The sequence below is a fragment of the Amblyomma mixtum genome, chromosome 1 (assembly GCF_055824585.1).
Source record: "Amblyomma mixtum isolate Tamu chromosome 1, ASM5582458v1, whole genome shotgun sequence".
Taxonomy (NCBI): Eukaryota; Metazoa; Arthropoda; class Arachnida; order Ixodida; family Ixodidae; genus Amblyomma; species Amblyomma mixtum.
The window spans coordinates 34,186,221-34,209,932 of NC_143012.1; the positions used below are offsets into that span (position 1 = coordinate 34,186,221).

Sequence of the window (23,712 nt, forward strand, 5' to 3'; positions counted from 1 at the left end):
CAAAATTGTTGTATCAAGCGCATTGTTTAGTTGAATGCACATTTTTAGTTGAATTGAATGCCCGAGTGAGTGAGTGAGTGAGTGAGTGAGTGAGTGAGTGAGTGAGTGAGTGAGTGAGTGAGTGAGTGAGTGAGTGAGTGAGTGAGTGAGTGAGTGAGTGAGTGAGTGAGTGAGTGAGTGAGTGAGTGAGTGAGTGAGCGAGCGAGCGAGTGAGTGATAGCGAGCGAGTGAGTCCCGCGAGTCCAACCATCCACTAATAAAGTTCCTCCGGCTCCATGCTTTTGAATATACGTACTTGCCTTCGGGCCAGTGTCACTGAGTCCAGCCATAACTTTAGTCCAGCCAAACGCGTAAAATAAGTACCCAAAGATTAGGTGCAACGACTGCGCGACAAAGACTACTTTCGTCGCTGCAAGGACTACAAAGACCGCTACAAAGAGTTACTGATTTTAGTTTGAGCGTATTGCTTCTCGGAAGAAAACGTTTCGCCCGGACCCGGCGAATCGCACGCAAGTCAAACATCTGCCTGCCAACACGCTGCACGCAACAAACAACCAAGGGATGCACTCGCGCCAAAGCCCGTCCCTTTGGCATGGCAAGGCGGCGGCTTGCAGGGGCGCGCTTCCAAGGGCACCTTTGGCTTATGCTGATCTCACGAAAGCGCAGGACGGAGCCTTCGAACGGGCAGCGCGATTCTCTTCGACGGCACCAGCGGCGCATCTTCCACTCTGGGAGAACCTTTTAAAGCCGCGCAAAGTGAATCGGGTCACGTTTCGGCGGCGCGCACTGCCACTCTGCGTCTGTCTTGACGCGGGCGCGTGCGCTGGGATTCGTTACGTTAGGCGTTGGTCCGGAGTCGTGCGGCTGTTCGAAGCCGTCGCGCTTCACCACGCACCGACGACGCTTATAAGCCTTGTCAGGAAGCGAGGTTGTCGGTCGGATTGGAAGCGCGTTTAGCGGCGTTGTTTGAAGGTCTATATTAGTGGTCTCTCGCGGGGGTATTTTTAGTGCACAATGTGTCGCGGGTGCTTTAACTCGGCCGCAACGGTCCTGACGTTCGTTTCAATGGATAAAAATGGCTGCTATATATAGGAGGGAACATGGGATCTGCCTAAAGCAGTCTTTCGAGGAGCCCAGGGTACTAGGATAATTGAAAGACAACTGCTATTCGCTAACTCGAAGGAAGTGCACGATTCGTAACCTTGAAAGATGCCTCGAGGATTAAAGACGGCGCCTCAGGTTTCCCCAGACCTGAAAGCTAAGCGAGAGGTCACAAATTGAACTAAAGCTAACATTTAACAACAAAACTACTCTTTTTTTTTTTCTGCTGGCTGGACTTACCCAGATCGCAAAGCAAATCGTGATGATCCTGGAACACGAGCTGCTTTTTTTTAATAATAATAAACGCCTTTATTTGCCAGAAACCATTATTCCACAGCGTCCGCTTGTTCTGCCGCAGTAAGGGGTCTTTGTTTCCATTTCTTTTATGAGCCACGAAGATTACTAGGTCGCGTGGAAAGCGCCTGTTCTTGTTTATTCTAAGTAGAGTGAGACTGTTTTTAAGGGGAAAAAAAAAACGATTTTATATTTTGCGGCCCTCTGGTTAAACATTTCTTTAGCTTTCACAAAATGTATTATATTCAAGTATTCGGTAAATGAAAATTTTTTTAAGTTCTTTGGTCGTAACGGCGAGGGGAAAAGTTGGAGATTACAGAGGTTTTATTGCATTTTTTTCAACGCACTTTCATTTTCAAAGAAATCAATTTTTAGATCATTAAACATTCTGCTAGAACATTTTTTAGCTTTCAGAAATTATCTTATTGGGCATTCGCAACCTCGAAAATGCCTTTGATTATTTTTCGTTGTTAGAGTGGGAACCTGGAGTTCTTGAATGTGGATGTCTTCAGAGGCTTTATTTGCTTTTTTCTTCTCAAAACAGCATTTACGGAGGTTTCATCATAATCACCATCAGCCTGACTACGCCCAGAGCAGGGCAAATGCCATTCCCATATCTCTCCAAATTAAATAAAAGTTTATCACAGATTTCAGTCAATGCATTTCGCTTGACTGGAACTCGAATCAAAAGCCAAAGTTAATTTTACGACTATTACAACTTATACTGAAAGCCATTTATGGGTGACAATTTTATTGCACCGACAAATAACAAAAGCATAGCATATCAATTTGTTTGCTGAAAGCGCATTATTTTAGTTGGAACTGTTTAGAATAGCGGTTTTGTACTCTCGTAAAAATTTCACAACTCTGCATTGAGTATAGGTCAGTATTCAGTATAACTGACCAACACTGTTCCCACTTCGAGTTATTGATCATTTCGCTCTCGCCCTACCATAACCTTGCCACCCAGCTGCTCTTTAAATATTTTTTTTGCGTATATACGCACACACATATATATGTACATATATCCTTTCTGTACATAACCATGAAGAATAAATACCATGAAAAAAAAAAGATCCCGGTTAGCTCAGTTAGTAGAGCGACTGAGCCGGTGAAGCGGGGGTGCCGGCTTCGAACCCCGAACCACGAAGAATTTTTCTTCAACTATGAAGTTTCTGAGAAAGCTGTATAGCTTTCTTTTGTAGCTATACGGCTGCGCTTGGGTCGATGCCAATGTGTAATTACGCCCTTATTGCATTCAGTATAGTATATTAGTTCAAAGATTTTTAGCAGAAAAAATATAAACAATACAAAGCAAACCTTTAATCTAGTTTTCTGTTCCAATGCAAGCTGCATCCATTTAGAAGATTGTTAGCCGATTTCGTAGCCATAATTTTTGTTACAATTAATCTGCACCCAATTTTTAAACACCACCTTCGAATGTAGCTTGGTGCGAGAAAGTATGAGTAGATTGCTTTCTTTTTGTATTTAGCAGGAGGTGACCAAAGTAGGTCAAACAGTAATATTCCCGTAAAAGTGATGTTATACGCTGGTTTTCACGTAATTGAACCATTGGTTCTTATTGCGTCTTGTGAGTAGCTTCGGCATGCATATGTACTATAATATATTTTCTCCAACTACAAACAGCGACATGATAGTTTCGGTTAGGGTCATTCCACGACAAACGACCCAGACCGCAAAAGCGACCGCCGCCTAATCTTTTGAAAAAAGAAGGGGGGCTAGTTGGTGATTATAAGACTGGAGTTTCAATGAAGTATTTTTCTGGAAAAAAGTTATCTGCTCACACGAGCGCTCTTTGAAGGTTCCGCGAAGAAGCGAAGGGTGGTTGGAATAAAAAAATTTTAAATGAAACGTGAAACAAGGTATCATGGAAAATATTATTGTAAATAATTTCTCTTGCTTTGTTCTTTCATCTGACGTCATTAAAGATTTCGTGCAAAACTTTCTCTTGTTCTCTTGATTCAATGAAAAAGCAAAAATGTGACTTTATAACAAACTTTTTACATAAAAGTCGCTAACTTTTCAGTCAAAATAATTTTTTCAGCTTCCACCGGTTGTTGTAGCTTATGCTAAAGATAAAATTGTTATTTTTACCAAAAACGTTTTAGGAAAGTTACTTCCAAATTTCAGAAAAAGCGACTTTTTCTTCAGATTGAGACCTAAATTAAGGATCAAGGAACTGCAGTTAAAGATACGTGAGATGGCTCATAATACACACCAGCTTCGTTGCTTGTGATCTAGGAATTTTAATTCGAGTAAATTTTGGTTGAGGCGAGAAAAAAGAAAAATTTGAAATCCGCAACCAGACTCATCGGTAAAAAATTACGAGGAACTTTAGCGGCTAAAGTGGTGAAAGGCGAAAGCCTGAGTGCTGCATTCTGCTACGCGATTGTTCACTTTACATTCTGTTGGTGCATAAATTAACTGCCAATTAATGACACTCAATCTTTGCCTTTAGGAGTGGAACGAGACAGCGTGTTGTAGCGCTGCCAGGCAGTTCACGGAACGCCACCACCCGTTAGGCGCAATGCGTTGCCCTTTGAATGCAACGCTTTTTGAGGAAAGGTTCTACGCCTTGCTCGTCGGTAAATTGGTTTTTGAGGAAAGCAAATGTATCAGTGTCTCATATCCCGGTGGACACCTAAACCTCGCCGTAACGGGAAGGGAGGAAGATGGGAGTGAACGACGACACCGTATTCATTAGACGCGCCTTTGTTCATTCTAAACCATCGAGCTGGCATGGCGGAGTGGTAGCGTGCTCGTCTCGCACTCCGGAGACCGGGGTTCGATTCCCGAGCTCGGCCAATTTCCTACTCAGTTTCATTTATTTATCTGGTCTGACTAGAAAGGTTAATTAGGCTAATTGGTTAAGTAAGTCCCACTAACTTGGAGCATCACTATACGATCCCTTTAATTGGTTGAATGGTTAGTAGCCAAAGTACAATTGGCCCATTTGAAATTCGCGCACTGTGACGTCACGACCGTTTCGACCAATTGCAAAGCGTGACATTTCTGTCGACAACTTCTGCTTGCAACGATGAGGCATTAAAGGCTTCCGCCTTAATACTGCCGAACACTGTCGAGCAGAGTTGAGCTGAACCACAGAATGAAGTAGAATAAATATTACGACGACATAATGGGGCACATGAGAGAACAGCCAGTCGAAATCAAGCGAAGAGGTGAGCTACAAGCATTGCTTCTTTTATGGAGCATAGACACCTAATTTTGGTGGCACGTTTTCTTTTCTATAACGACGCGGAAGAGACTACTATGCATGAATCACCATGTAATATTCGCCTACGAGCGCTAAATAATTTATAATCGAATTTTTCTGCCATGCTGTTTCGGTTTCAACAGCCGAACGACGGCTGTGACGTCAGCGAGAGGTTATAGGTCACGTGAGGCATTTGGAAACTGCGATATCATCGCTGCTTCATCGTTTTAATTCGCTACAGTGCTGAAGCCAGCCTTGCTCAAGACCCGGAATGGCAACGTATGTAGAAGCATCGATTATATTGCAGTTTTTCATGCCTCATGTGATGTATAACCTCTGTCTGACGTCACAGCCATCGTCCGGATGTTGAAAGCAATACAGCATGAGAAAGAAATTCTATTATAAAATATTTAGCGGTAGTATGAGGATACCAACTGGTAATTCGTGTATTATAATGCAAACAAGAAAACACGCACCCAAAAGTTAAGTGCCTATACTCCTTTAAGTAAGATAAAGGCGCCACGTGTTGCCAGACGAAGTAAGCTGCCGGACACTAAACAACCTGTGTTCGTCCAGTCGTTCGTGAAAATACAGCGACCTCACAGTTATCTTATATCTAAAGAATAAGTGAAATGGAACGGCCACTTCTAAGTACCAGCTGGGTATTTTAAGTTTTTCTTTATCTTTCCTATCGTAGAAATCCTACGTTTTCTGGATGACTATGCAGGCTCTGCAGCTGGAAACGCTTCTTCTTCGAAGAGCAACTAAACGGTCCGTGGCTGACTTATCTCGTGGGTAATGCCGATGGCGGGTAACTGAGATCACTGCGTTGCGGCACACTTTTGCGTTCACACATTCTCAGAAATAATGCGGGGCTTTCTTCTGTGCCGAAGCGTGCCTCTAATTCATTAATGTGCTTGGAAAAAGCAAAAAGCAGAACGTCACATGTGCAACTAGTTTCCTATACCCCGGCTCATAAAACATGTTTGAACTCTTGTAATAAAAACAGCGCAAGGACACAGGACGAGAACGGAGAGAAGCGCCGTGTGTGTCTACTCTCCGTTCTCGTCCTGTGTCCTTGCGCTGTTTTTATTACAAGATGCTTAACCAACTCGCCCAAACTGCCATTTTACTACATGTTTGAACTGGTGCGGAAGCTATTCGAGCGCAAGGCAGCAGGCTTCTGAGCCATATGCTGTTCTCATGTGCTCGCGAGCCAGCCACACAGGTCTGGAAGCCATCGCCTCGTGTTCGTACAAGTTCTAACTGCGAGACAGTCTTTTTTTGTCTGCAGGTACACCGATAACCCGCAGCAGCAAATCAGTTAGGAAGCGCTTTCAAATTATCCTCGCCGACGGCTAGCGACCGTGACTTCAGCAATCCAGATAGCCCGAAGCACGATACAGAAATGATAATGAAAGTGTCGGTCAAAAATGCAACGCTGCAACGATCGAATGGCTTTAAGAATTCAGCCCCTGATTTGCAGCTCCAGTTATGACATCAGCTAGAAATTCAACAAATTGTGACAGTGTACGTAAAAGGCACCGATGTTTTCGTTAAATTGCGCCATTTCAAGCGCTGACTCAGGGGTACAAATAGTAGCAGCCAATCAGCATATCTATACAAGTGCGCAACAGCGACAGAAACAAAACAAAAACAGTAAACGTATACGGAACACCCCGTCAGTGCAACGTGAAGTTTAGTAAATCACTCACGGCGGCTTCGTGTGGGCCTCATTTGCGCCTCTTGCATCTCATCCAGCTCTGCAAGAGTCTCCTCCTCATCGATGTCGCTCCCGATGAAATCCAGCTTCCGCAGAAACACAGCCGTCAAAACACACTCCGCAAACGCGGTGGTAGCGTCAGAGAGAACCGCAGTCCTTATCCCACGTTGTTGAGCTCAGCGACAGCTGAAGAATCCCCTTTGGACATCTGCAGACTGTCCCTTTTGCGCGAAAACCCTGGAAAGACACACGGGAATGAAACGCATGCGCGAAGCGCGCGGTTTAACCGCCACGTAAAATCACGTTAGGCTTGGCGAGCGTAACGGTAAACCGCGCCGCGCCGTCGATCGTCGCGCTAGGCTAAGAGCGCATACTCGCCGACGGCCAGCGTCAACCGACAGCAACGCCACCACGGGTCAGCGTACGCGATAGCGGAAACGCCAACGTCACGCCAATGTGGGGGTCCAATGGTTGAGCGACCGGATGAGCTGCATTGTGCGGGACCACAGGCACTGTGCCCTCGCCCTTTTACAGTGCATCCGCTGGTCCGCTTTATGAGCCGTCAGATGCGACATCCCTGGTCAGGCCAGAATCGAAGTGGGCATATCGCGTTCCCGGGTTTTTCTCTTCAGTCCATTTTTTTAGAAGGCGCTCGTGGTCAGTGGCGTTACCGATATGACGCGGCCTATGGCAGCCGTAACCCTTTATTGCGATGTGAATTGCGTGTCAACCGGTAATGGGTCCTGGATGTCAAGGTGGCTTTACGCAGGTCTTCCTCTGTTCAGTACTGGGGCTCCCGCTGCCTCCTCGTACAGAATGATGACGGTGTGCTGGGTGCCATGACTACTAGTTCCACTCATAGTTATCAAGGCTCGCCTTTCGACCGAAAGCGTTGAATTGACGCGTAACAACGAATATAATAGACGCACGAGCAGATGGGTCACAACTGTAGTAATAACGATAGTTTGATGGTTTAGTGGCACCACGGCAGAACCCTCATCTGACCGAGCTGCTGAACCATATCTCTCTGTCACGTCGGACATCATCTGCATAATTCTGCACCAGTTTGTTAAAACTGCTAATAGTTGTTTACTAAGCCAGTAGTAGTAGTTATAAGCTTTTTTTGGAGGGGGTGGGATTTATTTTTTTAGTGACCTCTCTGGTTGGGGCCATTATACCAGGTCTTCTTCAGCCCCAGCTATCCTGCAGGCCCATTCGATCAAGCATCATTGTTCATGCAGGTCTTTGCTGGAAAGTGTAGATTCCCACGATGAAAGGTTGAGGTCCTACCCAAGCAGCACAGGTATATCGGCCCAGTGTTGGAAATTGGTAGTCGTTTGTAGTCGTTTGTAGCCGTTTGTAGGACCTGCAGTTGCCAATACATCTCCAATATTGGGCTGATTAGCTGTGCAGCGGGAGTAGATGGCTGTCAGGTCGCGGAGGTTAGGACACTCTCATGCTCTAGCTTTTTCCCGTTTCTTTAGGTATAAGGAGCGTTTTTTTTTTTTTCCTAAAATGGTGTTTAATGGCTCATGCCAAGAAACAGGTGATGCCTGAAAATTTTCGGCGCCATCTCTGAAGAGCTTGTGTCCTTATGCGTACTGATCTACCGTCCCTTTTCAAAGGCTTTCACCAGAATATAAGTGCAATATGTTTCTGTCTGCCTTCCTCCCACGAACTAAAAAAGGTTGCCGAGAGTGAGTACGAAAGGGAGATGATCCTCCACTCTCTTTACACTGTGTACGACTAAGTCCAGGATTCTTGAACATCAATTTTAATTGTGAGGCAACTGCGGAATATGGCAAGGTCCTGCTATGGAAATATTGAAGGCAGTGGTCCATTCTTCCGACATATAGCACTTCTTTCGCGTCTATCGCTCGCATCGAATAGTGTGCCACAAAAAAACTAACTGGGAACGTTTTTTGGCCGTAGCAAAACCCTTAATAGCAATAAAAAAAATGCAAGACTTTCGAGTGGAGATCTGCGGTTATATTGATTGTTGTAGTGAAATCTTACAATATATGATTAAAAATTCGTTAATAAACTAGTTCTCGTTGAAGCATCGGTTTGTTTAGAATTTTTGGGTATATGTAAAGCGGGGGCGGGGGGGAAGAAGTCGAAGGATGGGGAACAAAGGAAGGGAGCAGCGATAAAGAAAAAAAAGGAGACGGAAGGCAATAAATCAAGGGAGGAAAAAGAGAAACTTGTGCGAGGAAGGTGGAAGACGCGATGCCACGTGAGATGATGACTAATGGTGTCCAATCGTCACAAAGCGCCGACAGATGTCGTCCGTTGCCCGAACAGCATAGTGCGCCTAAAAGCATTGGTTCACAGTGCGTAAAAACGTTTAAAGTGACAAACACTGTTGCTGTTCGCTCCGGCTAGTGTAATACTAAGATTCTTCCCTTTCACTACAATTTCATTCGCGTCCTCATGCTACGCTCCGAGGCTTGTCACAGAGACCAATGTTTCCAAGGGGAAAGGTACACAGTACAAGAAAGAGAACTGGAGTTTCGTTGCTAAATTATTCCTGTCATGGGTCTATTTATAAGTCACAGCGGTAGCACTGTCTGCTTTTCAGCGCAACCACACACACAAAAAAAAACCTTTTCCAAAAAGCACCGCCAGTTAACGGTTTATAGAAAAGCCATCCTTCCTCTCACTGCATACCCTCAAAGCACATTTACATAGACTCTTTCGGATACTTTCGAACAGCAGGTGACGCGTCAACTTTGGCCATTCAATAATGCCAGATGTGAGGATCTTGATCCAAACCTGCCGACCCCCTACCCCCCCCCCCCCCCTCCTTACCTCCTCTCACCTATTCAATGCATTATTGGGGACAAAAGCATTCGCCCTGCGTTCTATACACCCAAAGTTCAGAAACCCGAGGTTGCAGCAACGCGTGGCATAATGCCACACAGCTTGGCTCGGTAACCGGCCATCCATACGTTACGCAAAGCGCAAAACCGAAAGTGCCGCAAGTTTCCCGGTTCCAACCCCGCCCCCAACACCACCCCTCCGGGAGGACTACCGACGCGCTCCAACACAGCAGCGTCCGGCAGACAATCGTGCATTTTTAATTGTTCGCGCCTGTGCGCGACGTTGGAAAGAGAGGGTAGTGAGATGAAGAGGACAGAGGGCGGAAAGGGAGCTGAAGCTCCACGGCTCCATCGCTCGGCAAGCGGAAGTACGAATACCCCGTCGCTACACAGAGCAAACTCGCATTGTGACGCGCCCCGGTGCCGAGCGCGCTGGGCGTAATGACGGCACCCTCGGAGCGGAGGCGACCGAGTCAATCACCAAAACTCATTTGCATGCGCGCATTTGCAATGCAGCCGACGCTCTACAGTGAGAGTCCTTCAACCATCGGAAGCGTTTTATGCGCGACTCGCCTAGGGACCGCGCGTCTGCCCCGCGGACCCCCTCTCGCGGACCCCCTCGAGGCTTTATTGCCGTCGACACTGTGTACATGCTTCTTTTCCGTCTTGTTTGTTTGTTTGGCCGGAGTTTCACAAAAGCCGAGCCGGCATAGAGCGTGCTGCTACTGTGTAAGCAAGCGCCGGGCCTGGATTCACCCTCGGCCAGAGCACTCCGTGCGGGTGGAATTCCTTTCTGACTTTTCCGCCTTTCCACCCTCGCACCGGCTGCGGACAGTTTTTGTTTGTTGTTTTCAATCTGACATGCAGATGGAAATGGAAATGACGTAGTATTCCCCCTTCGGTTCTTATATGCATTGAAAACAGGCGCCGCGAGTTTTCTTGAAGCGCCGACAGATGGCGCCACTGATGCACTTAAGCCTTGGGATTCTCCTGTATGAGGGAAGCATTGGGAAACACAACACAGGGAAGATGGCGCTCACCACCGCTCCACTACAAAGGGGCCACCTCTATCTATCTATCTATTCACCCCTGCATGCAGTCGTTGCGATAGGCGTGCAGCAAGAGTGGTCAGCTGAAGGAGTTTTCTCAAGATGTCAGCTGACCCACTTGTGGACAGCGCCTTAAATTGAATCCGATTGGCTGTCACGCACGGCAGAACCCTTAAATACGTAAAAAAAAATGAACGGCGGAAAAGAGCGCCTGACTACACAAGAATCATGCTGCACGGTCGCCACCAGTCACGAAGGCCTAACGATGTGTCAAAACACAGCGGGGTATTTAGAAAGACTTATATTCTTTTTACTTAGACTGAAAAAGTCCCCGTTAAGGGCTTTTCTTTTTTTTTTCTGCGGGATTGGAGATCGCCGTATTTTCCCTGCATTGTTTTAGAGTGATATTTCAATAATCCTTTCTGTTCGTCAGGATTAACGAAGGACAAACTACAGGAATTCGCCAGTTACTACTACTACAAGTTACTACTAGTTGCGCTGGTTTGTGCTTGCTTTCCGCCCTACGCCAAGCACGTCGAGCCGGGACGACCCTTGAGACAGGCTGGACGCCATCCCCGCCAAAGATTACGTGGTAAAAGGAAAAGTTGTTAAGAATCAGGTTTCAAGATTAATTCACTCAGAAAGCAAACAAAAAATAAGCACGTAGATGTTTAGCATGGGCTCGTATGGAGTTGGAATGTCTTATAGGTGTACGGACTGTACGGGTCGTACAAGTGTATAGGTCACCTCAAGATCCCCGAGAGTCCACAGTATTAGCGCCGACAGCCTACAGTTAAGAAAACACTTTCGACTGAACGCATAAACTGTCACGCTACGCAAGCATACGGCATTGATTGCCGCTCGTGTAAAGTTATGCCGTTGACATGAAAAGTCAATATCGTGAGACCTTTGTTTCTTATTTAGATTAAAATACTCTGTAGGAGCAAGCTAAAGTCACGTTTATCATGGGCGTGGTTTCTTGAACAAGTTTTCTTCAGCCCTACAAAAACGAGGACACAGAAAGAATGAAGTACACAGGACAGGCGGTGAGCTTCACTTAGGCACGCCAAGCTTAACCAGACCTGCCGCAGTTTCACTTGCATCCATAGTTCTTCTCTTAAAACTTTGCTAACACGTCTTGCATGTCTTAAAGTTAGTCTAACATTTCCAAAAAAAAGCACTCAATTATGCATGCACAAGCCCTTCCCTGAGGCAGAAGGCGATGAATCTCGCTTTGCAGTTGGTGAGCGCTACTGCGCACACGATCTTCAAAGTGTCAGATTTGATGGGTGAAACATAAAAGAAAGGGCCCACAGTAAAAGAAAGTTCACTTAACAAAACACGTTGTTCAAGAAACCATGCTTCACTAACTAGCCACACAACGTGTTTTGTTAAGTGAACTTTATCCTGAGCTTTACCGCTACAATCTCATTAGTCAAGACAGGCTCTTTGAAATTCGTTCTGCAGTTGACGGGCACGTAATTCAAATAACGATGTCCGTATTGATCACACATCGGCATCAAAAAACTCAAACTCGGATCTCACACAACCAGCAGTACCAACTAGAGTGACTGACGCGAGCAAGACAAGCCAAAGCTGCGTTAGCAGTGGAGGGGCACGACCGGAGTGCGCCAGGACTGTTGAAAGATATGAAAACAATTTTGAAACCCCACGCATACGTTTTTATGTCTCTCTACGGCTGTGCGCGCTATGCGCGCTCTGTATGCCAAACACCGAGGCACGTAGCTCCCTAAATCGGGCCGTCGCCCTTCGTACGTGCACAAGTAAACAACCAAAAACAGAAACCGAGCCGAAAGTTAAAAACTGAAAACAAGTGGACACACACAGTGTCCCTGTCGGCAACCCATAGAAAAACCACGCTTCGTCGGCACACATTCCAACGTACGTTGTTGCTCGGCGCCCGTCGAAGCCGCAACGGTGTCCAAGAGGGGACAGGATGTAAGCTTGGCCAGTCATCCAGGTTTCAGGCGCTATCAAAAGGATCATCGCATCCCGGCGGCTGGCGTGCGCCATCCATTGTCCAGCCGCGGGGAATGTAGGTCGCCGGCGCTGGGCGCGCGTTTGCCTTACGGCAGGTGGACCGGGCGACGACGACATAGCCGTTAGGTGGCGCTGCCCACCGTGCTTGAAAACTACACGCGAAGGGACATTCAGAGTTGCTTGTTGAACTCACGGCTTTTACTCGCTGTAGCTAAACAGACAGGAATTGAAGAGACACAGGAACGCCGCTAATTCCCGCAGTGTGGCGCTAGTAGCTGTTGTAACTAAATCAGGTGTGATGATTTTTAACGATACAACTGATCAGGTGCTTACAATACAAGGCCACGAAATACCCAAAGTGGCCGAATACAAATACCTCGGGATATGGCTAAACGAAGGGCAGATATACACGGAAAAGCATGAACAGGCTCTTAGGGCAAAAGGACGAAGAGACGCCGGCATAATGAAACATAGGGCATTATGGGGGTACAACAAATATGAAGTACTAAGAGGTATTTGGAAAGGAATAATGGTGCCGGGACTTACTTTCGGCAATGCGGTTCTGTGCTTAAGGGCAGAAGTTCAGTCGAGATTAGACGTAAATCAGAGAGCTGTTGGAAGATTAGCACTAGGTGCCCACGGCAAAACCACAAACGAGGCAGTACAAGGGGATATGGGCTGGGCATCGTTCGAGGCACGGGAAGCTAAGAGTAAAATACTATATGAAGAACGCCTGAGGAAATTGGACGATAACAGATGGGCAGCTAAGGTATTTAAATATTTATACAGAAAGAACGTTGACTCACAGTGGCGGAAAAGAACTAGAAAACTAACCAGTAAGTATGCCGGTCATGAGGACGGAGAAAGAAAGAGCATTAAACGACAGGTTAAAAACGCGGAAGTTAAAAATTGGATGAATTCAATGGAAAAGAAACATAGTGTAGAACTATATCGATTCTGGAAAAGGCAGATAAGGAAAGAATTTTTCTATGATAACTCAAGAGGCAGTGCCCTACTTTTTGAAGCCAGATCAGGGTGTCTTAGAACGCGCAGCTACAAAAAGAAATTTAACGAAGAAGATGACACATGTGCAGTGTGTGGTAGATCTGTGGAAACAATTGAACACCTCATAATCAAATGTGATGGTATCCATCCGGATGTCGATGCAGGCACAGTCACTCTTTCTGAGGCCCTAGGGTTTAAAGATAACAATGGTCATGTAAATAAATCTGCAGTGGAAGTCAGCAAAAAGCGATTGGAGGATTGGTGGCTGAAAAGCAGAGATGTGGCATAAGGTTAGAATAGTAGGAAACCGTAGGCAAAGTTGATGGAGAATCTTAATGAGAATTGCCAACACAGTAAACAAAAAAAATAATAAATAAAGAAAAGCTGAGCATGGTGGCAATTGCCACCACCCCGTTTCAAAGGGGGCGCTCCTATCCATCCATCCATCCATCCATCCATCCATCTTCTTCCAGTCCGTGTTGCGCTGATAGCTTTTGAGCATACAAAACGAACTTACAATAAGGGATTAATTACTCACTGACGTCCACCCAAGCGCAGCCATACGGCTACAAAGGAAAGCTATACAGCTTTCTCAGAAACCTCGCAGTTAAAGAAAAGTTCGTCCTGGTCAGGGGTTCGAACCCGGGACCACCGTCATTGTTCCCACTTCGAGTTATTGATCAATTCGCTCTCGCCCTACTATAAACTTGCCGTCCCGGTTAGCTCAATTGGTAGAGCGACTGCTCCGGTGAAGCGGTGGTCCTGGGTTCGAACCCCGGACTTTTTCCCCGAACCCCGGAATTTTTCTTTAACTGCGAAGTTTCTGAGAAAGCTGTATAGCTTTCCTTTGTAGCCCTATGGCTGTGCTTGGGTGGACGTCAATGAGTAATTACTCCATTATTACAACTCTACTCCACCTTGGGGGATTCCCCTAAACATTTGGTCAAAACGAACTTACCCAGCAGCAAGATTTCACAGCTAGAGTTTATGGTACACCTTCGGCCACCCATCATACGCATAGCTCCCGTAGATAATGCATAGCTTGTCCCAGCAGCATACGGTAACCCTACTTTCCCTCAGTACGCGCAGCCTGTACCTCACTTCACGCGCAAGATTGAAAAGAAAGAACTCAAAGGCTGATTACGAGTCCCTAACGGGAATATTCAACGCTAGCTGGGTCGGGGAAGGGAAAAGTTTCAGAAAACGGGGTTGAGTGTGGGGCAGGGAGGAGTTGATGTGTTCGATGACATTCACTAATTGTCTTTACTTATCCCGAGATTCCGTTTTCGGAAGCAGTGGTTACACATTAAAGAAATAACCTTGCCCCAGTGGCGGACTAAAGGTAGGGCGAGGGCGACACCTACCCCCCCCCCCCCCCCCCCCCAGACACACACACGTACAGTCTTTGTCAAAAGTTTAGAGCCCAGGGGGTTCACTTCTAAGCTTTATATTGGGACTCCAGGAGCATTCATGGAAGTCCTACTTATTGCAGGAGGCAGTACCAGAAATCTTCTCATGTCCAGGAAATTTGGAGCGCTAGAGATCCCTTAAGAACGACACAGTGTGGCTCAAAAGAAAACCCCCTGGGCTCCAAACTTTTGACAAAGGCTGTACATACACGCGCGAGACTCAGAGAGCTAGAGAGGTAAATTTTACATAGGACGTCCCCTTATTTGCCCAGCTTGAATGTGGCGATAAACGCGACCTGCTTTATTTTGCATCTTTTCGTTCTGTTGGGAGCCATAAAACCAACAAAGATACCAAAGAAAGCCGTCCGCCACTTTCCGACTCAGTGCGGGTGAATAAGCATATTTAGTACCACCGTGTTTTAGCAATAATTTGTGAATTCTCCTCCACACATCCCTAAAAGCGGCTAGAAATGTACCAAGATTTTTGGAAATTACCTTAATCTAGTTGTAAGTGTGCGATTAGCTCTTGCAACTGCAGCTTCGAGAGTATGTTTGGAGAGTTCTTCGAGACCAATTCCAGACTTCTTGGGATTTTAAGCGCCCCTTTATATATCTGCAGCAAAAAATTTTAAAAATCGAAAAATCAGCATCTGGGAAAGCACTATATACGGCACCCAGACATCTCACATCGATCGTGAAACTTTGAGAACGGTCATACTGCTAAAGTGGGCTTGTTAAAGTGTCATACTGTCAAACTGTCATTGTTCAGTATGCCAACGCCGCTCCGCATGGTTCAAGGAACTGAAAACTATATTTTAAACCCGCTCAATCGCTCCAGTCATTCAGCGACATTTCAGAGCTCTATTTCTAGTAGGCAGTGCCGTCCGACAGCGCTTTTATAAAGTCTTGCAGTGCCGTCCGATGGCGTGCCATGGGAAGTGTCTAGGGTTGCTTCGAGTGCCGCCTGACGGCCGGAAAGGGCACTGTCTAGAGTGTCTGCCGGCGCTTTTATTAAACCTTCGAATGACGGCTGACGGCGCAGCAATAGCGTAATGCGGCACCGTTCCACGGCGCTCAAGCTGCGCATTCTAGCGCCGTCCGGCTGCAGAACTGCCGCTACGCATTTTCTAGCTGCTCCCAATCAGCTCCCAGTTCTCGCTTGGCTTCAACTCTCGTGCTACTGACAGCTGAAGGGGTGAACTGACGAACTGAGCAAAATCACAAGCTAGATTTCTGAATTTCATCGGTGTGTCTTGAGCCGCTTTTCGTTCAGCGCACAGTCTCCCCCTGGGCATTACGTTGCACCCACATTCGATTCTTCGGAAGGCCAATTCAATCGAACCCGAAATAACGAACTCGAGGGGGATCGAAAAATAGTTAGATATATCGGTAATTCGATGTATAATAAATAACTATAGATAAGTTTGGCTGTGGCCTAGAAGCAAGAATACGTTGCTACCCACGCTAGTGACGCGCTTCTTCCAGCGGCGTGCTTTGTATCTTCGCAGGCATTTTGATGCCTTCGAAACAGCCTTCTTTTTGGGCAAATGGCTCGACGGCAGGATGGTAGTGAGCAACGATGGCGCTACTATAGTGCTGCTGCCGGACGGTACTAAGACGCGTAGCTTGAGAGCCACGTGATGGTGCTACAGCATGCTGTTGCAGCGCTGTCGGATGGCACTCGAAAGCTCAATACAAGCGACATGAGACGCCGCCATACATTTTGAAACAAAGGCGGGCAAGGCGCCCGAAGCGCCATCTGTCAACTACTTATAAAAGCAGCTAGCAAAGGTGGTGGTGGTTACGCCCTCTAGTGACAAATCTGCAAGGTCATTTGTTGAATTGGTGACGGCACCTATCGGTGGTAGTGGGAACTGTGCCGGGCAACAAGATTCCTAATTGCTTGGGTTGCCGTGTTGCAGGTTTGTAGAAGCAAAAATACTTGCCAGAACAGTATATAGATGACCTGAACGTGTCCTGAACAGTATAGAGCTACATACAAAGAACCGAAAACAAGCGGTTCCAATGCAACGGCTTTATTGCATATAAAACACTGCAATTCGAACTCCGCTCTCGCTGGGGGTTGTGGCGTGCCCCTGTAATCCAGCTACTTGGAGGCCGGTGCTAGAGGACGGGTTGAGGCTGGGAGTTCTGCCCCATGTTGACCTATGTTGATCGGGTGTCCGCGCTAAGCTGGGCGTCGATATGGTGACCCCAGGGGAACCCGGTGGTGGCCAGGTCGCCTAAGGAGGAGCGAACCGGCCCAGGGCGGAAACGCAGCAGGCAAAAGCTCCCGCGCTCTGCAGTAGTGGGATAGCACCTGTGAATGGGCGGCATGGGGTAGCCCAACCGATACATTCGGACCTAGTGCCTTCCTTTTGCTACGTTCGCAATCAATTTTTACTTTGTATGGCCTTAAAAAGTAAGGCCTGTATGGCCTGTAAGCACGTACGACATGCCCCAAAGCGGGTGCCCATTAGGCACTTTTTTTTTCTTTTCCTTAAACTCTTTTTCGCGTAAGTTTTTTTTTTTTTTTAAATTATATGTCTCCGCTACTTGCGGCAGCCGGAATTCGTTGGTGGAGGGCGACCTGCCCCCACTAGTGCGACAGCTGTAAGCAACTTTCACTACTGCAACACATTCGAATGTGCCGCCCACGTATCATTGATCCGTGCTGTCTGCGACGCATACTTCGAAGAGATTGACATGAATGTTTAGTGCGCACACGCAAGCGTTCGCAACGACATTTATGGTCATTCTGCGATACGTCCCAAGGAGCCGTGTAATAAACATCAAAACGTAACACTGCGCAAGTACTGAATTTGTGAGAGTACAAATAGACAGATTCGCAGCAGTTTAGACCTATGTACCAGCTAGAATAATAGCGCTTATATTTTTTGCAGTTAGTACCTTCAATGAATATGGCGTTTTAATGGCAGCATATACTGAACCCACCATTTAGAGTGTTCAAAGAGAGCTTGCGAGTTCCCTATGCGTCTTACAGGCCACGGACGAGTGCATGCACGTTAAACAAGCTAGCGTCGTGAGGTCCTACCATAACGCAAGTGTTTCCTCAGGTACGTTGCACTCAATGTTGGTCCAACACGTTGTAGGCTAGCTGTAAGGGGTACGATTTCATAACGTGACATGATCGCTCATGTTCGGCACACGTATAGCGTCCATACGGAACCGCACGCTGCGTTCGCGCAGTTTGCACGAATTTGCAGGCGCAACTATAGCACTGGGTTTGGAACATAGAGCAATAATTCATATTTACGAACAAGCGGCATGAATGCAACTTACACAACCATCAACTCATGGCAACCATTAACTCGAAACGCACAAAAATCAGCAACCATATGAGCTGCAACCTAGTGCTGCTTGCTAGCGTGATCCGGCGTAATGAATCCCAAAAGGTTCTAATATTTACTGGTAGATGGCGCCACCACCCCGCGCCCGTGCCCCGTTATATAGCCTCGTGTCCAGCCAGGGTACCTTTGGTACACGGTTCTTTGGTAGGCGCCCGCCCGTTACAAAGGGAAGGCTACATCATCATCATCATTGAGTGTTGGAAAGCATTAAGTGTTTTCGCGACGCTTTTTGTCCCGTCGTCATTTGTAAATGAAATATCTATAATGATAAGTTGGCCCGGAATTCAAGTGCTAAAGTGCACTGGCTACGTGCCACTTTTCAAGTTGGGCACGGCGCATACTGGATCGAGGCCGAGTACGGCCTCTTCTGCCGATGTTCGCGTTCTCAGTGCACTGGAGCGCTCGTGACGCAGATCGGAAAAGTATGGAAAGTTTACGTTGGCTGCATAATTGCCTGCACAAGACCGAAGTATATGAAGCTGTACGGCGACAACATCAGTAGGACATAGTCTCAGGCTACTATTGGAGATTTCGCGCCGCCAAAGCGATGGGCTGAGCAGAGGTGCGTTCATCCAAGCGCACCCAACGGAAATCCCGTAGACAGGTTTTGAAGGGAGAGTGCAGTGAATGCATTGGAAAGGAAAGGCGCGTGCGTTCTTTTACTGCCCGTTGCGGGCAGCACGCTCTGCCCCCGAAGTGATAGGGAAAGCAATGTAGGGAGGCAAGAATAGGTAAAGTATATAGGTGAGAGATCTAAATAAAGTGTCACGAAATGAGCCAATGCAAAAAAAAAAGAAGATAACAGAGAGGAAAGGACTGCCCCCTAGGTCGGTGGTTCGCCACCGACGCCTCCAGCCTGGCGCCACCCAGTGGCTCAGCCATGTGCTCGTTACCCTGCACACAATAAGAAACGAGCTCGAGAATGAGGAGGTATCCCAGTAGCAACTGCCCTATTGGGGGAATGATAATACAAAAACACACCCCGAAGATCACGCTTGATAATAATCTACACATGAGAAATGGTTGGTGAACGTCACATATTGTAGAAGAAGCGAAAAAACAAAAGAGCACTTCCCGGGGCTCGTTCTTTTTGCTTCTTTGTCCTTGTTCCAAGAAAGGCTTCCATCGTGATGGATTATTATTATTATTATTATTATTATTATTATTATTATTATTATTATTATTATTATTATTATTATTATTATTGTTGTTGTTGTTGTTGTTTTGTTGTTGTTGTAAAGGATCTGTTATTCAAGTTGTTCGCAGTTTAGTGGAAGCAAGAAGCTACGGACGCGAACCGATGGCTTGCTTTCACGTGCTTAAATGTTAGCACGCACGCACTCGCGAACCAACCACAACGTTCTGGAAGCCACTGCCTTGTGTGTTCCGCACCCCATCTGATCTGGAAGTGCCGGGCACACGCCGTAACAAGGGTACGCGATCTCGACCGTGCTCTGGTGCCGACGTGCGAGGCCTAGCTGCATTCGGCCACCAAGCGGATCACCAAACTCTTTACTGGCGGTGCTTGACTCTCTCCTGACTTTCACCAAGGAGTCGGGCTTTTTGCACCGTCTGTAACGCCCCCTTCCAATCCACCTTGCTCTTTAGGCCTAAGAGCCGTACCACCTAAATAGTCATATAATCACTCATACACTTGATTAAAGAACCTTCTCTCCACTTTGCAGAGGTTGTTAGACAGCGGATTGCACTCGTTTGTATCCTCGCCATGCCAGCCGCGAAATCCACTACTCACCGTTTTGCACAATGTTTAGCGCTAACCACCACCTCCTCTATTTTGAATCACATCCAACTCCCAGATCGCTGCCCATCCTGCGGCGATATCCCTGCCCTCTATCACCTCGCATAGGCCTGCCCGAACCCCCCTAGGGATAAGATTGTATCTCCAAACCCACCCTTACTTTCTGGATGGCGGAGCTGACCGGCACCCCTCTCGAGGCTCAAAGGAGGCTGAAATCGCAGGCGCGCTCTCTGACGACCGTCGCTGGGGCCCTGAACCGAGGGCACCATCCAAGATGCTTGCAACAACCATTTTCTACAAACATACGTTTATTCCCTTTTTTGCCCCCTAAAGATAACCTCGCAGCTTATCAACGCTGTTCGGCTAGTGTTGCGCATGCGCGTTTACTGTCCTGGTAACTGTATCCCAGGACGTTGCAGCCGATGTCGGTGGCCAAGCATAGCCGTGTTAACATGAGCCTCTTGGAAGTCTGCACTTCATACATACGAGCGTAAGACGGAATGCTTTGTTCTTAAACGACGTGCCATTGTCCTAGAGCGACCAACGGTCACGTCTGCTAGAGGTATAGTCCCCCATCATTATCACGCGATAGTGGCCACAGAACCGGGCCATGAGATACAAATTACTATGATGTTAACAAAGGAGTGGTGTGCACCTAGAATTTCCTCTCAGGTTATGTGTAGTTTGCCGACATCTCTGAAAATAAAAGAAAGTAACAGTTGCATCCTTAGGTGCTCAACACTTAAGGCTGACAAGATTAATTATAATAAACTTGAAGACAATGAAGCGGGCAGTGCATCAACTTACCCTGCAATCACTGACTTAATGCCGCACGATCGTGTTGCGATCGCGGTTTCGTTTTGTAGGCGCGCCGTCAACGACAACTTAACTTGTCCTGGAGCTTTCGGTCGTATCTATAACTGTTTTTACGTATCACGCAGAACTGGATCGACGTACCGGAGCACGGGTGGGCGATGAGAACATTAGAGGGGCACATGTATTAGTCTATCACTAGGTCATATCACCAAGATTTATCTTTGTCTTGTTATCTCAACCTGCAACCCCCCCTCCCTCCCCGTACTTCCCTTTAAATATCTGCTCTTGTTTGAGACTTGCAAAAAGAAGTTACAAACTTCCCACGCACCGTGCTGCGATGCTGTCTTTCTCGAGCTCACTGGGCTCACACAAGACGCAGCCGTCAGTCATTGAACACACACATCGAATAGTTCTACGGCGGCAGATCAGGGTACGTAAATTTGTACGAGTGCAAAACGACTTCAGCATACGTTCACCTCGATACACAGTTGCTTGCCTCATTTTGCTCTGCCCATCATGGGACTAGTTTTCTTCAAGCAAAAAAAAAAAAGGCTCTACCAGGGCCGCTTGTTCCGCTGAACACCACAGAAGGCGCCAAAACGTGGTTTCGCATTTCTTAGTGTCAATGCGTGGTTTTCGGAAATGCAGATCTACAGCAAGCGTAGCAAGTTCGCCATTGCTCATGCCATCATTTCAAGGTGCTTTAACGAGGCAACTATCTCACTGGTCAAGCGGCTGAGAAAAGTCGTAAGTGAAAGTTTGTCTATGCGCAGTTAGGTGAAAACAGCGAAGCGACTTACCTGTAGCAGTGAGTAAGTGCCGCATACAGGGATCTGTACCGTTCAGAAAGACCATAGCGCATGCACACTGGCTTACCAAAACGTCGGAGGCAGTTCATCTTGAGAGCTATCAGATGCGGCTCACGCTCCGATCCCGACGTAACTACGCACAGAGCTGCACGGGGAGACGATTCTGACATGGTCATCAACGTGGTTTTCCAGTCCAATAAGGCAGAAGGGGCTAACCGCTACAATCCGCTCGTCTTCGACAAAGCACAGGGATTCCACACCACAACCCAGAACGCGAAGCACATCACCAAGCGAAACTGCCGCCACGGACCCTGATAGGAAGGCCATCTTTGTTTTTGTTGTGGCAGTGTTGCCAGACAAGTAACTTTTTTCCGACTTGCGAACCCAGCGGAATGCACAAAGCTCTCGACTTTCACGTTTGTTTCATTACTCATCACGTGGTCACTAGAGGAACTTACACATGTAAAGCTCGCGGGCACGGGTCACATCTTCCCCCTTGCAATGAATTGAATGCTCGAACGGTGTTCATATGGTAAAGGAACGCAGTCCCCTTTTCAATAGAGCCACCAACGTTTTAGCTGTTCCGTAAAGTGCACCGCATGCTTGGAAACATCGGTGTATATTAACGCATATCTCGCTCACAGTCAACTCCTTCAAATAGAGGTAACGTATGCGAGAATGATTTACGACGCAGTCATCGACGCTGGCGACCGACGATCACTGCTACCGACAGGGGGAAGCACGTCCCATCCGGGTAAAAGTTGGCGGGGAGAACAAAAAGCAATTGCCTCCGTGTCTAAAACAACTTGTTTATGATTATTCCTTTAGACTGACTAGCAAAACCAACTCTCACAAGACATGCTTGTTTACAAGCCCAAGGTAATGGGCTCGATCGCGACTATGGCGGCTGTATTACGATGGAGGGGAAATACAAAATGTCTGTATGTCCATTGCACATTGGTCACCTGAGACCCATAGATATCGGGCGCTATTTCAAAGCTACCATTCACCTTGCCGACTTGTTGAAATTTATTTATGTAGTTGAAGAAATCAACTTTCTTTTCAGAAGTAAGTTGTAGGTTTGCTACTAAGCGAAGAATTTGGTGCGGGACTGAAGAGTGCAATGTGCAAGTTTACTTAGCGAGCACGGTACAGTGCGTTTTCCGTACCGTCTTGCAAACGACCTCGGGGTAGTTATTTTTTTACCTTCGAATTAGAAGTTTCTAAGAATGCTCGGAACGTGTAGATCAAGTTTCCGTGGTAAAAAGACGAGTTCAGATTCCTCATTAGTGCACCTTTAAGGAGCTGTTTCGAGCAGTGATACGCGAGCCTTTGTAAGCGGATGCTTTATTGGCTAAAAACATTCGAATGTAACCATTTTATGCGTAACCTTTGTCACTTTGATTCCAAACATTTTGTGCGCCTGATGCATACTATGGCTATTGGCTTCCCGTAATGATATATACTAGTTAATTTTGTTCTTTCATGATATTGACATATTTGCAAAGTTTTCCCGTCCTCTTGCATGAAATTTCCTACTTTGCAATTTTTCGTGTGAATTGATTTAAATTTCAATAAAACGTCCAGTTGGGCGAGTTCGTAGCTCATCTTGATGTAGAAGGGTTTATAGCGCAAACAAAGACACGGTTTCGTCTCTCTTGTCCGTGTCTTTGCGCTATAAACCTTTCTACATCAAGTTGAATTAAATATCAGTATTTACTCTTTAAATGCATATCATTCAGCAGAACATTCATGTTAGTAATTATGTTTGTACTTTTTAGCATTTTCGAATTAAAAATATTTGGAGAACAAAAATGTAGGCGTTTTATTATATCCAAGAAATGGCATTTTTCTATGAAGAACCATACATTTTTTGCAGCTCTAAGTCTTTGTTAGTCAGACTACTGAAAATTCCAGGTGCTTTATGCAGCAGAACAGGAAACCTTTTGTATATTTCCTTATTTTTAAGAAAGTCTGACATTTCGTGTTTAAGCTTAGCGGTAAAAATATAATCATCAAAGTTTGTTTTACAGAAATAAAATTTCTCATAAATTTCTCCTTATTTCAAGTGTAGGGTATAATATAATACATTTACTTACTTCATTTCAATGTCATGTATGTTAATTTAACTAACACAATTTTTAAAGTAAACAATAATATGCACCTACAACAAACGTAGAAACAGTTGAAGAACACAGCACGACTGCCTTGTGATCCGAAGTTTGACAGACATCAAACATTGGAAAACAACACTGCAACATATTCTCGGGTGTAACAAGATGCGGATTACTCGTGGCGACACACACACAACACACACA

The 23,712-nt window shown here is 46.4% G+C and overlaps 1 protein-coding gene and 1 non-coding gene across 2 annotated transcripts in view; one reads left to right on the forward strand and one right to left on the reverse strand.

Annotated features, from left to right (window-relative positions):
• Positions 1-6,722, reverse strand: part of LOC149365980 (uncharacterized) — a 77,511-nt gene extending 70,789 nt beyond the window's left edge. The window contains exon 1 of the mRNA XM_089547447.1: positions 6,346-6,722. Within this exon, the coding sequence (XP_089403573.1) occupies positions 6,346-6,382 (37 nt within the window). The 5' untranslated portion in view covers positions 6,383-6,722. The remainder of the gene's footprint in view (positions 1-6,345) is intronic.
• A 9,992-nt stretch (positions 6,723-16,714) lies between these two features.
• LOC149365981 (signal recognition particle RNA) lies at positions 16,715-17,013 on the forward strand. Its single transcript, XR_016287761.1, has one exon.
• Positions 17,014-23,712: the final 6,699 nt, after the last annotated feature.